The following is a 14,150-nucleotide window of genomic DNA, read 5'->3' as shown; positions in this document are numbered from 1 at the left end:
GAAATAGAGCTTCAAAGTTTTTACAAAGTTTTTTAAAATTATATTGTCTACAAGTTTTCTGAACACATCATTTTGATTGGATGACAAATTCAAAAAATAAAAAAAAATATCTCACGTTTAGGTGGATCGATCAGAACAATAATAATGGCAAAATATGCGCAATTAAAAATAATGAAACATTGTAGAACATGTCATTATGAAAAATATTTTCCAATTTCCTGTATATGTATAGGTTGCAATTTCATGATACCTCGCACGTACGTGAAAAGCCAAGCCCACGACATTTTGGTGAAGACTTGATGTTTGCTGCGCAGTTTTGTACATGAATTGGATTGAGTTTTTATAAAACAACCCATTTTCTTGTTACTGTTAATAATTTTCATTATTTGGTGTTGAATTGAGATTTTCTGTCATCATATAAATCATATTGGACAAGTCTCGGGGTAAATATGAACAGAGTTTGGGGTAATTATGAACATAATTTTTTAAGTTAAAAATCACTATACACTGCTTACTATGGATAAATGTAACGTATAACTACTGTTACTTTTCAAAAATCTTATACCAAGTTCGTAATTCGTGTTCATAATTACCCCCTAGAGAGTGGGGTAAATATGAACAGACGGGGTAATTATGAACAGACGTCCCAAGGACAAAGGTTGCGACCAAAAAACAAAAGTTGTTCTACAGAATGATTAAAAGCACGGAAACATTCATTGATGGTAGCTTTTTAGAGTTTGTGATAAGATATAAACATATGGTGGCTGTAAGTGTGCCAAATGAAGAAATTTTGTTCGTAATTACCCCACCTAGCCCTACATTCGCATTATTCGCATCTTTTTAGACAAAAAAGTTATTAGCTGTTTAACATTGACATTCTCTTTATAAAAAAAAATCCGTTTGTGTTACTAGTGTTATTTTAACACCTATTTTTAATCCTCCGGTACGGTGTCCGGCAATCAAACAAGTTGAAATTTTAGATTTACCCTTTGAGTGCGTATATACGGTCTTATTTGAGCATAAAATTTAAACTCCTTTGATTAACTGCAAAAAAAAACAATTCTCGCGTGAGCTTTCATTACGTCGTATGAAACATCTTCAAGAGTTCACAGAAAACTGCTGCAAAAGTTATCAAAACCTTTAAAATTTGTATCCGACATATAGAATATGTTGTCCAGGCTACAAATATTCTAAATAGAAAGAAGTTGCGACTAGTTTATGTCAGTTTTTGTATTTTTTTTCTAATAAAACTCTTTGTTTACATTTTGTTTCATACGACGTAACGAAAGCTCACGTGAGAATTGTAGATTATTTTATTTCTATACATCATTGAATTTTCACTATGCTCAATGTATGCATCACAGAAAGACTCAATTTCGCTTATTGCAATTGCGATTTGAAATCATTGGCTACCTTTTGAACCAATCTATTAGTTCTGGCTAGCTTTCAGCGTGTTCATAGTGAGTTCCGAAAAGCTCTTGTGGGGTGGGCCGCACGCTAATGAGTTCCAATGTTGTGGTACTCATTCTACCTGACACGTCTCACATATGGAAAGTGCAGTTAATCTGAATCACAAGAGTTAAAATTCCATTTATTTAAAGGCTCTAAAATCATCTTGAAAATGACCTCTGTACAGGATTTGCAATCTCAGATCGAGAGATTGCAGCAAGAATTAGCGCGTTTGAAAGGAGGATCGTCTACAAACAATCAACCAGCGCGGGAAAAAATCGAAAAGATGTCCTCAGAAGTGGTAGATTCAAACCCTTATAGCCGACTGATGGCCTTGCAGCGCATGGGTATTGTTAGCGAGTACGAACGTATCAGACAGAAAAGCGTGGCGGTTGTAGGTGAGTTTTATAAAAACGTTAGATTTAGATTGCTTTTAAGCAATTAATTATTTACACTTCCCGTGAAAATTGACGTGAAAAAATATGTCAATGAATCAAAAACGCAAAACAAAATAATAGTGAGTTGCATGGTGGAATCGATGGGAAAACGAAAAGTTCAACTGGTCTTGTTTGGAACCTCCTAGAACTGTTTTTATTCCGAACCCCGGCGAGGGAACAAGACCAGTTGGATTTTCACCTTTCAACAATTCCCCATCGATTCCATCGTGTACAAAATCTAGTTTAGTCGCGTTGTAAAGTTATTGATGAAATAAGATCTCCCATGTTCATTTTCACCAGAAGTGTAAATAGTCCTTAAGTAATGTGATATCTCGTTTGGTACCTGAGACATGTCTATACTTCCAGAATTTATAAATTCAACAATAATTGTAATTATTTAAATTACAGAACATTACAATAATTATTTTGTGTCAATTTCCGAATAATAAAATGAATATTGAAATTGTAAGAATATGAACTGGAAAAATTTGAAAATTACTTATCAACTTTATTTTTTCATTATCAGGTGTCGGCGGTGTTGGTAGCGTAACAGCAGATATGCTGACCCGTTGCGGGATCGGGAAATTGATTCTTTTTGACTATGACAAAGTAGAGCTGGCCAACATGAATCGTTTATTCTTCACACCCGATCAAGCTGGTTTATCTAAAGTGGAAGCAGCAGCTAAGACTCTAAACTTTATAAATCCAGATGTAAAAATAACAACAAACAATTACAATATTACTACGGTAGATTCGTTTGATAAATTCTTGAATGCTATCCAAACGGGAGGTATCGAAAACGGCCGACCCGTAGATCTGGTGCTTAGTTGTGTGGACAACTTCGAAGCCCGAATGGCAATAAATGCGGCTTGCAACGAACTTTCGCTAAACTGGTTCGAATCGGGAGTTTCAGAAAATGCCGTATCTGGACACATACAATTCATCCGACCTGGAGAAACCGCATGCTTTGGCTGCGCTCCGCCTTTAGTAGTTGCCGAAAACATCGACGAAAAAACGCTCAAAAGAGAAGGCGTTTGTGCAGCTAGTCTACCCACCACGATGGGAATAGTCGCTGGCATGTTGGTCCAAAACACGTTGAAATACTTGCTTAATTTTGGTACTGTCTCGGATTATTTAGGTTATAACGCGCTGATAGACTTTTTCCCGAAAATGAGTCTTAAACCGAATCCAACTTGTGAAGATCGATATTGTGTACAACGACAGGAAGAATATGCCGCTAAACCTAGAGAAGCACCGATCGAATTGGTGGAAGTGGACGATGCACCACTCCATGAGGACAACCTCTACGGAATCGAACTTGTGGCAGAAGATGCTGCTCAAGAGGAAAATCCCTCGACCACAACTGTTTCCAGTGGGCTGAAGCTAGCTTACGAAGCACCAGTGACCCAACATTCCGAATCTACACCAGCAGTTAAGTCCGGTGACGACATTAGCTTGGATGATCTAATGGCGCAAATGAAATCTATTTAAACGAATCATTGCATGTTTTCATACTTTTTGTTTGTTACGCTACAAAATTACTAAAGTAATTTGAAATAAAGTCGCTTAAGCTTGTTTATTTGATTCCAATTAATCCATTTTAAATTCTAAATAAACAGAAAAGAACTCAAATGCTGGGGGATGTTTTTTATACAAGAAGAAGTGCTAAATATTCAACCTTAAAAATACAACTAAAATACCAGTATGTTATCGGCATAGACAAAGCACAAACCTGTCTTGTTTAGTACTATACTTGAAAATCTAAAACTAAATCTAAACTCAGAAGCTGTTTAATTTTTTTTTATTTAGGAATTGAACAGCAAGCTGTCATTCATCCCTAAAATTACATATTCAATTTAATTTCAAAATCATAGATTCAAAACAATTATTATTAAACCTCACGACTTCACCAATAAATAAGAAAGATAAACTTTTTTTTCCGTTTGTTGTGTGACAAAAAAAATTATTTAAAGAAGTCACCCATTTAAGATTTGAAAAATTATGACTTCATGTTTGGAAGTATTGTATGTAAACTTTCTTTAAATGGTTTTGAATGATTTAAATTTAAAAAAAAACTTAAGATTTTTGAAAAACACGAAATTTTCTAACAATTTTATATTAGAAAATTTCGTGTTTTTAAAAAATCTGAAGGGTTGGCAACATTTAAAAAGTAACTCACACGCAGAGCTTTGAGTGACCTGTACACGGAATTTAGCTAGTATCAAAATTACCTGCATTATACAGTATAGAAAAATACACATTTTTGCATAGCAGTAATTTGCTGAGCTTGCGCAAACGGATTGGCATTTATCTTCAGTTCTCTTTTCGCTTTAGTTCGATATACGTATGAGAAATAAACACAAACTAGAATGTATACAAAAAACCGGACACTCTACACCATCCAGCTCAGCACATTCACATTTTTCCTCCCCAAGAGGCACTCCTCCACGCTGGCATACGGCTGAAGTTCCTGAACAGTTCAAGTAATAACATCAACACAGCAGGTAATAATTGGGCAAGTGTCCTTCGTTATCTTTGTTTTGATAATCACGAAGCGATAATTGCATTTGGCAATCTCTTATCATGTGATAGAAAAAACTGTCTGAAAATCTAAACAAGCGAATACACTCGATTCCAGCCATCGATGACATGAGGAAACGTAGCCACTAGGGCTTGGAAAACCGATTGACTTAATCTACTTTTCGTCTTTGGTAGCAGAGGTATTCGCGAAAATGGGTGCCTCAAATCCAGAGGTAAGTTCAATTAAAGACATTGTTCTTTTTTTTTTTTAATGATCATTCAGCATCATATTTTATCATTAACATGTTTGGATTCATCAACGTGGCATTTTTCGACATTTCTGAATAGCATTATTCCCTTCAGTTGATTTTCTTTCTTGCTTCAAACCGGTCGTTCGTCTGGCAAGTTATAGGTGGTTATAGTGTGAAGCGCGAATGAAACTTGTTCAACTGCCGTGCCGCCGGACAATTAAAATTTTATGCTTCACTTGTACAGGATCGAACTATATGTCAGAACAATGCAAATACCTGATTGAATGAAAACTAATTTATTTTTGTAACTAGCATTATGTTCACTTTTGTCAAAGAATAATGATTATAAATCGTTTGATTCTTGAAATGTTGATCGAGTTTATACTCACATCAATCAAGAACATGAAAACTAGCAAAGCAAATATGAGGAAGTGAAAGGCACTCCTTAACTCAATTGTTCTGTCAAGGGCAGGTTAAACCAGATACAAAATAATCTTTCCTATTCATACAACAAGCTTGAAAGAACGTGTCTGAGAAAATATTTCTATTTGAAACGTGTGTTTGCATTCTATACCAATGACATTATCAATTAGGACCTATCATAAATCACTTGAATTGTAAAAAATAACGTGTTGAGTACCTAATGCCACATGTTTTAACTGTTCAGTAAAAGTTAATTCCTTTATTCTTCCAGCATGAGCTCTCCCTATATGATCGATCCTTGTTGCTGGATTTGGACTTCTCCAAATCGCCTGCCAAATTCAGTCCCCCCATTTCGGCAGCCAATCCCGGAGAATCCTGGCTGAAGGTTCGGCCCTTACAAAGTGGTGACTTTCATCGTGGATTTCTGCAAATATTATCTCAGTTAACATCCGTCGGGGATGTAACCCTCGCTCAGTTCCTCAGTAAGTATTGATTTATCTCCCAAATTCAACTGGACTTTGCATGTTTGGAATATGGCTTGTAGAATGAAAACACCCATTCAATCATTTTATGGAATAAGTTGTTAGGTTCGCATCCGATAAGTCACTTCAAGAAGTCACTTATGTAGCCTTATGTAATTTAAAAGTCATGTAACCCAAGGAACCTAAAAAGTTTGGAATATAAACTAGAACAAATCTGGTTTCTATTAATGTACCTAATTTTTTTTTTCCGGGATTTTCATCCCTTAGGATGATTCATCCCTTATTAATGTACCTAAGTTTTTTTTTGTAATTTATTTATTTGAAACGGCTCATACCTTGAGGCTTTTAGGAGTCAAACTCGTTTTGAATGTTTACAATAATTATGTAGGTACCTAAGTTTTAAATATATTTATCATTATTTTTCACACAGATCGGTTCGCACAAATGCGAGCTAGCGGAGATTATTTCGTGACAGTGATTGTCGATTCACGATACGACAAAATCATCGGAAGCGCAACACTCGTGCTGGAGCACAAATTTATCCATGGATGTTCAGTTCGTGGACGTTTGGAGGATGTTGTAGTTGATGACACCTACCGTGGAAAGCAACTTGGAAAACTGTAAGCCATCAATTTCGTTCATCATTATTGTCAACCCGGTTAATTGCCTCTAAACTCGTTCCAGGATCGTGGTTACCGTATCCCTGCTGGCAGCGCGGCTCGGCTGCTATAAAATGTCTCTTGATTGCAAAGATAAACTTATACCGTTCTACAAATCTATCGGCTATATGCTTGAACCGGGTAATGCCAATACGATGAACATCCGCTACGAACAACCTCTCATTGTGATCGTCAACCGCACTTCACTCAACGAGCCACCGGATGTAACCGCACCATCCTGACAATTAGCCGCCAGTGCTGCCCTCAAAAAATCCAAACTGTGAAACCATATTCATTGCAGCTCAACAAAAAGTCGCCGTAGTGCGGTTTTCTGTTGAGGATTAATCTGATGCTTTGTTTCGGCTACCCACCATCCTAAATTTTCGTATGCACAAAACATGTACTATTTTAAACCTTGTCGATCTTTTGTGTGTGTGTTAAAATGAAATTTTCCGAACAAGGCACGATGGTTTTCATACATCGATTTCAATTTCAATTGGATTTTTAGTAGCATCTGGCACATAATCGGAATGTTAATTATAGGGTAAGTTCTACTTATATTCAGCTTCAAATCTGTCTGGTGGAAATGCTTCCGAAATGCAAAACATGGTTATCGCACTTGATTCTTTGTATTTAATTATAATAGGCGGTAAATAAAAATTTTTATTCAAAAACATTTTTTTTATTTCAATTGTTGAACTTCCAGATAAACTACTATGCTATTAAATTTGTTTCTGAAAAAATGTTAAAACGTGAAGTCCCAGAGATACCGTAGCTAACACATATGGTCGGACTATATTTGACATCCGTGAAAAATTTGCTATTTTGGTATGGTGTTTAGGTTTGACGAGAAAAAGTTTCGAGAAATCCAAATTCATTAGAAAGAATTATTTACTTTCCAATTTGTTGAAAAATTACCAAATCAATTGCGTTATTCATATTCAATTTTACGCTTCCAATCAAGTCATTTTTAAGCACATGTTCAATCGTAATCTGATTTTAAATCTGTATCATAAATGTGTACCTGACATCTGAGTTTGAATGTTAAATGCACAAAAAAAATCAGAATTCTGAATCTTTATCGGAATCAGAATCTGAAATCTTTGTCTTGAAGTCATCTTTTTCAATCTTAAATGAATCTGAAATCTGCACCAGAATATCAAAAGCTATATTAGAAAATTCAATCTGAAATATGAATCTGAAACCTCAATCTTAAATTTGCTTATGAAGTCTGAATCTAAATCTGGAATCTTACTTTTTTTTCCTTTTTCATAGGAATATGACCCATACCCATTAAAATCTGAAAATCTGAGTCAACTATGAATCTGATATCCGGATCTAAAATTTTATCTGAAATCTGAATCTAGAGTCTCAATTCTCAATTCCTTTTTACGAATTCTTACCTTCAAGTTGAAATTTAACGTACTGCCTGAAATAATAATATAAAAATCAATTAAAAAATAAATTAGAACTTTGGATTCCGCTGTTGGTTATTTTGATTTTACATTATGTGTCGAATGAAGGCAGACATTTTGTATCCCAAATCTTAATATTATGAATTTTCTTAAGATTTTAAAGGGTTTTTTTCGAAATACTTTTCTGAAATCTTTTTTCTGTTGAATGGGCAAATTTATGACATCCACACCACTTCAATAATCGGAGCATAATTATTACAGTTTTTAGAATAGGTTTATAGAATATAGACGATGAGATGCAAGTCTCCTGTCAAATATGGGAGACCTACTGCATGCTCCTTTCAGCAACCAAGAACAATAAACAAGTCTCAACAACAGAAATCGCAGTTCTAGTTGCCGAGTGTGGACGAGGTTTAATACTTTGCTGAACAAACCACAACAAGCATTGAGAAGAGTTAAACGTCTTTTCAAAAGCAGAAAAAAGTTCTCATTATAAATTCCTTAAAAGTGATTCGTAATGGTTTTGCGATCCGCCATTTTGAATTTATTTTATCGATTTTTCCTCCCAACACCCACAAAGAAACCGGGTGATTTTCGTTTTCATGTAGTCCGTCCGTTCCAACTCTTCCAAGATAATTGTTGGTCCTGAAAAGGACCGTTTTTTGTCGTGTTCCAATGAAATTTAACCTCCAAATCCGTACAAAGTGCGTCCTTGACGTTTCAGCGCATATACAACATCCATGGCGGTGACGGTTTTGCGTTTTGCATGTTCAGTGTACGTAACAGCATCGCGAATTACGTTTTCCAAAAACACTTTTAACACGCCACGGGTTTCCTCGTAGATCAATCCAGAAATACGCTTCACTCCCCCTCTACGAGCCAATCTTCGGATGGCAGGTTTTGTGATGCCCTGAATGTTATCCCGCAACACTTTGCGATGACGCTTGGCACCACCTTTGCCTAGACCTTTTCCTCCTTTACCGCGACCGGTCATTTTGACTGCTGAATGACAACTGGAATTTTACCGGCACGGGCATCCGTTCTTTTATACAGTTTTCCCTAAAATTCTTTCGTGTCGGTTTACCCGTTCGCATGCGCGGATTTCCACCAAAAGAAAAAAAACATTAGGAATTCTATGAAAATGCTGTTTTGAAGGAGAATATAACTTCATACTCAAAAAATCAGTCTAAAGAAAGATAATTCCGAGACTATTTTTATCGGGATTTAAATCATAAATTTCAATTTATGCTTTCATTCAACTGGAAATTCAATTGGAATTCATGTTTCAATATACATATAACGTTAGATATTTGCAAACCGCGAAATCACTACTGGGTCATAAACGACAAAGAAATGGGGATTTAACATGTTCATTAAGATTTCTTCTAGTCACAGTTTAGATATTTTTACAGTGGTGGTTGAAAATTCGACATAATTTGACACATATTGGCTTCATTAGATTCTCAAAAAAAAAAAAAAGAAACGAAGAATTCTTGACAAATTTTCAACTTTTTGTTAATTTGCATTTTATTTAACATCTGCATACATACCTATTTAAATTCAATTTCTAAGTATAGTAATGCAAAATTTAATATTCATAAGAAAGCCACACCGGACGTAGTAAAATAATTACATTAGCACTGCGGCTACAATGCTCAACAAGAATTACAAGAATAGTGGCTCCAGAGAGAGTCTTCTATTTGTCGCAATTTCTTCTTAAACCTAATTATTTTGTTTCGAATATAATCGTTTTAACCCCCTTTTCAATGGTTTGATTTATACCTTAAATCATGAGTGGCCAAGATCTTCAACAGGCGGACCAAATTACAGAAATGAGATATGCTAGCCTCCCAAACAACATTTTTTTCTTTCAATTCATTATTACTTGGTTTGAGTCCCGATTCTGTACGTACAACAAACAGATTTGACACAGTTTAATGAGAATTCTACTAATAATTTATGAACTGTTTGAAATATTGCAAGCTTTTTTACCTAAAATGAATCTTTAAATTAGCCTAAGTTTAGCTGACATTGTGAAATTTCATTATTTCAATTTCAATCGAAATCATTGTTCAAAACGCCATTTTTTTGACCGTTTTTTCCTTTGGCTCAAATTTCAGACACCAACCAGATTATGATTTTTTTTCGTCACGAATAGATAGTGAACACACGTGAACATATAAACGATTCCACAATAATATAATTTATGAAAATACCGGCTAATCGTCCTTTTTTAACCGTATAGGACGGTTTAACAACATATGACCGATCTGAATATGCAGATTTCTTCCAGGATGTCTTCACTCCGAAACGAATAATAGGGCATTGCCAAAGTTCTAGTTAGTTCAGTACTATTTTTAATAAATGCTTGGAGCTTCACTTCTTCCCAACCAGCTGGAAAATAGCTAAAATCATCCCCATCCGTAAACCTGGAAAAGATCCAAAATTGCCTTCAAGCTACAGACCAATAAGTTTCCTTTCGGTGCTGGGCAAACTTTTTGAGAAGCTTATACTAAATCGGTTGCTTAAGTTTGTGGAGGAGCACAACATTATGTTACAATTATTGACTGGGTCACAAAAAACCCAAAGTCTAAAATCACATAAAATTTAGACGTACACGCCGACCGGTCTACCACATATCCAGTGACATTGGACCAAACAGAAAAAGTGGGAAAAAAGCTTCACACGTTTTCCCGACGCGTCTTTCCAAAAGTTTGGAAAACGCTTATTAAGAAATTGTGGTCCGCAGCAACAACCCGTCAACACTCCGAGATTCGGGTAAGTGAATGTCTGATGACATTTTCCTACTAAAACAACAATTCCGTCACTCAGACCCGGAAGACGGGTAACGGCCAGCAAAGATTTCGTTCGCAGAATGCTAACTGCAATTACCCTTCGTTTTTTACACAGGAATTCCGGATAGTGCCAGGGGAAAGGAACCCCTTTGCGTCCGAATCGACCCAGCGAAGATCCGACGAGATCCAGCACGAAGAGGCCTTCTGAAAAGAGGTAGGCAGTCATAAATTTGTGGTTAGGAATAAAAAACTAATGATGGTCATGTTGCAGGGCTTTTTTGTGGTGTGGCATTTTCCACACACACGTGGAATCGTCGCCGCGTTGGATCATCGCTTGCAGGAGATACCGGTGTTGGATCGCTTCAAGGGTGCTCACTGCCGAAGAGAAGTCAATTCCGGCCAGCACTTGAGGGAGCTGTTCACCTCGAAGTGAACTGTGGTGACCCTCAGTGCGCAGCGACCAACACCACCGGAGCGGATTGCACATTACTTCAGGCACTATTGCCTAGTACATTTCATTCCCCGGCCACTAGCGCCGCAGGGGAAATCACCCCGGAGAACCAAAACCGGGTCAGCGGTTATTTGTGTTCCGGCCACGAGCGCCGAAGGGAATTTGAGTGCCGTTATTTAAGTGCCGATTAAGGTGCTGTTTTTTTTATTTCGGCCACCAGCGCCAAGAGGGACGTTGCTCGTGTTCCGACCCCGAGCAATGTCCATAAGTGGATGTCGGGTTTGTGAGTGCTGATTGAGTGGCCATTTGTTCATCCGGCCCCCAGCGCCAAAAGGACCTTGCTCGTGATCCGGCCCCGAGCAAAGGCCAGTGTTTGATGCCGGGAATTGCCGCCCAACAAGGCGTTTCAAGCTTGTGTTCCAGCCTCGAGCGCTGAAGGGATTCTTGCGTCGTTTTCTTGCCGAGAAGAGGAGCGTGATGTTCCGAGCGTGAACATATCACCAAAAACATCAAGGTAAGCTTAAGGTTTATGGTTTTTATTCATTAATGGTTTGATTCGCATCTGACGCACTCTTTTCATTTCGTGCACAGATTGCAGAGCAGCAAGATTGCTGCAATTTAAAAATTCCGGCAAGAGATCTGCCACATTGGCGCCCGAATAAAATAGAACTTTTGTAAAATACTACAAAAATAAAATTTAAAATGGACATAATTGATTTGAATGATGAGGAAATTGATTACGAGCTTCGGCTCAGAAACAAATTTGACCTTGGTTTTAGCAATCGCAGAACTAAACTTAGTGCGTTGCGATCATTAATCACGGAGGAGAAAAAAGCAAACACTTTTGCTAAGTCCTCAGATCACGTGATGAATATTGAAGATAATCTCAACATATGTTTAACAAACTTAGAAGCGATGAAATTAAATACACGTAAAGCTGTCATTGATAACGATTCGAATTCGAAAAAGCAATTGCTTTCGCGTCTTGAGCATTACCGCAATAGATTGGATTTAATTCCTAAGGATCAACCGCGTAGTGAGTTACTAGTGCAACTTACAAGTGAAGTGAAACAGTTACATACAATATTGACATCGAATGAAGATACTGGTGGTGTAGACAACACTCAGCTTGAGGCAGCAGCAAATTTGACGATTTCGGACAGTATGCCGAGAACATCCAGCCCTTTTAGAGGTTTCGGTGAAGAGGATTTGAGGAACGATCGAAGCACCAGGGGTGCAACTGTACCATCGACAGATCCGGTCAATTTAAGTCGTCGGATGGAAACTATGCAGAGAACTGGAGCAATCCCCAAATCCAACACCAACGCAGATGCGAGACGTGACATCGATTCCAACAAAAGGAATCAAACGGAGCTGTTGGAAGAGATCTTGGAAAGACTCAGGCAGTTACCCATCGCGCAGCCACAACAAGTAATCCAGAATCATCAGACACTTCATCAAAACGCTAACGCAGCTCTGCAGCAAGTAGATATGCAACAGGCGCCTCCGTTACCAGATCGAGGCAATTCGCAGAGGCATCGAGGTTTACATCGGGAGAATCAGAACAATGAAATGTCGCAGGAGCTCCGAGATGAAGTATTGCTTTCGATACTCAGGGAACAGAATAGGCATCAAAGAGGACCAAGAGGAAAACCAATTCATGCCTGGCCTTTTAAGTATGACGGAAAAGGTAGTCCTTTGGATCTGATTGTTTTCATTAAGAAGGTAGAGAAATTTGCAATGACTGATGACATGAATGGTGACGAGTTGATGTCACAAATAAAATTTTTGCTAGTTGGCAAAGCTTTAGACTGGTTTTGCTTGTCATGCAACGCATATATTTCCTGGGACGAATTCAAAACAAAAATTAAACAACAATTCATTCCGCGAGACTTTGCACAATTGATAAGAAAACAAGTATATTGCAGAATACAAAAGCCGAATGAATCCTTTGAAACTTTCAATTGGGAAATGACTCTAATGTTTGGTGCAGCTGATCCTCCATTTTCGGAGATGGACCAATTCCACATCATTAGGACGAACTTGAATCAACACTTCAGGCTAGTAACCATTGCCGCACAAGTTTCATCACTGACTAGCTTAATCAAAGTATGTGAAGAGGTGGATGAAGCGAATATCAATAGTGGTAGTTTCGCAGCAAATTCAAATCGACCACAAGAATTAGGACGAGCAAACGTTTACAGACAGCTTAGACCACAGATGCAGAGGGACAATAGGCCAACAGCACAACACGGAATAAACGCAATTGAAAGTGAGAACACACAACAATGGAATTCGTCGTTGGTGCAGCATAACATGCTAGACTCATCACAACAGTACGACAGCAATATACCTTTAGATCCATCGATACACAACTATCAATCCACAAGGGAAAGACAGACCGAAGTATCCGAATTTGGAAATGAACTGAATGGTGCAGGTTGCAACGCAGTTCAAGTGGACAATAAAGGGCAAAACTTCAGAATGATGAATCGCCAAACACCAATCAACCCGACAACGACATTGAGATGCTGGCAATGCGGCAGAGATGATCATTTCTTTCTCACGTGCCCATTTCCGAAAACACACCTGTTTTGCTATCGTTGCGGAAAGCAAGGTTATACGGTACGGAACTGTACTGAATGTATCCAAATGGCCAGAGATCTCATGCAAAGCCATCCGGGAAACGCCCGAGGCGGCAACTGCTAGAGGGTCCAATTTTGCTGCCGAAAACCAAACTCGACCCCACCAAATGTACAGTTAAAAACTTCGGCCAGTCAAACATAGCAGTACACAACATCACTACAATTGACAACAGGCCGTATCTTGACGTGACATGCAGAGGAATCCCGATGAAAGGCATGCTGGACACAGGAGCAATGTGTTCACTCCTAGGAGGTAGTAAAACCAAAATTGCGGAAACTCTTAAACTACAGAAAATTCCAGGACGAGGATCAATATTCACAGCCGATAACACAAAACACAACATATCACACTACGTCATGCTGCCGCTAGAACTCAATGGTAAGCGACACGTTATGCCAGTAATATGCTTAGAGAACCTACCTGACAGTTTTATTCTGGGAATGGATTTCTTTAACAAATTTCAAATGAAATTACTCGTGAACAGCATCGCAGAAGACAACAATGCTCGCTTAAACAGTCTATCTGAGCAACAAAAACAGCGATTGAAAGAAGCAGTGGAAGAATTCCCTTCATCTGAATCGACAGGCAAGCTAGGAAGAACACATCTGTACACTCACACAAT

At 37.8% G+C, this 14,150-nt stretch overlaps 4 protein-coding genes across 6 annotated transcripts; 3 read left to right on the top strand and 1 right to left on the bottom strand.

Annotated features, from left to right (window-relative positions):
- The first annotated feature begins 1,524 nt into the window (after nt 1-1,524).
- On the top strand, nt 1,525-3,476 carry LOC129753218 (ubiquitin-like modifier-activating enzyme 5). Its single transcript, XM_055749019.1, has 2 exons — nt 1,525-1,847; nt 2,413-3,476. The coding sequence occupies exons 1-2, from the start codon at nt 1,622-1,624 to the stop codon at nt 3,375-3,377; spliced, it is 1,191 nt and encodes a 396-aa protein (XP_055604994.1). The 5' UTR covers nt 1,525-1,621; the 3' UTR covers nt 3,378-3,476.
- Nucleotides 3,477-4,239: 763 nt separating this feature from the next.
- LOC129756351 (probable glucosamine 6-phosphate N-acetyltransferase) lies at nt 4,240-6,895 on the top strand. Its single transcript, XM_055753212.1, has 5 exons — nt 4,240-4,390; nt 4,525-4,639; nt 5,352-5,562; nt 5,993-6,182; nt 6,247-6,895. The coding sequence occupies exons 2-5, from the start codon at nt 4,619-4,621 to the stop codon at nt 6,461-6,463; spliced, it is 639 nt and encodes a 212-aa protein (XP_055609187.1). The 5' UTR covers nt 4,240-4,390; nt 4,525-4,618; the 3' UTR covers nt 6,464-6,895.
- Nucleotides 6,896-8,203: 1,308 nt separating this feature from the next.
- On the bottom strand, nt 8,204-8,648 carry LOC129738954 (histone H4). Its single transcript, XM_055730290.1, has one exon. The coding sequence runs from the start codon at nt 8,628-8,630 to the stop codon at nt 8,319-8,321; it is 312 nt and encodes a 103-aa protein (XP_055586265.1). The 5' UTR covers nt 8,631-8,648; the 3' UTR covers nt 8,204-8,318.
- A 1,555-nt stretch (nt 8,649-10,203) lies between these two features.
- Nucleotides 10,204-13,698, top strand: LOC129738422 (uncharacterized). Of its 3 annotated transcripts, XM_055729627.1 has the most exons (3): nt 10,204-10,414; nt 10,547-10,645; nt 10,703-13,698. In XM_055729627.1, the coding sequence occupies exon 3, from the start codon at nt 11,585-11,587 to the stop codon at nt 13,589-13,591; it is 2,007 nt and encodes a 668-aa protein (XP_055585602.1). In that variant the 5' UTR covers nt 10,204-10,414; nt 10,547-10,645; nt 10,703-11,584; the 3' UTR covers nt 13,592-13,698. The 3 variants fall into 3 exon arrangements, with proteins under 3 accessions (XP_055585602.1, XP_055585600.1, XP_055585603.1); XM_055729625.1 differs by having other exon boundaries at nt 10,547-13,698; XM_055729628.1 differs by having other exon boundaries at nt 10,204-11,396; nt 11,474-13,698.
- The last annotated feature ends 452 nt before the right edge of the window (nt 13,699-14,150 follow it).

The sequence above is a fragment of the Uranotaenia lowii genome, chromosome 1 (assembly GCF_029784155.1).
Source record: "Uranotaenia lowii strain MFRU-FL chromosome 1, ASM2978415v1, whole genome shotgun sequence".
In the NCBI taxonomy this organism is placed as follows: domain Eukaryota; kingdom Metazoa; phylum Arthropoda; class Insecta; order Diptera; family Culicidae; genus Uranotaenia; species Uranotaenia lowii.
Note: the sequence above shows the minus strand (reverse complement) of the source record. Positions and strands in the feature narration are given on the sequence as shown.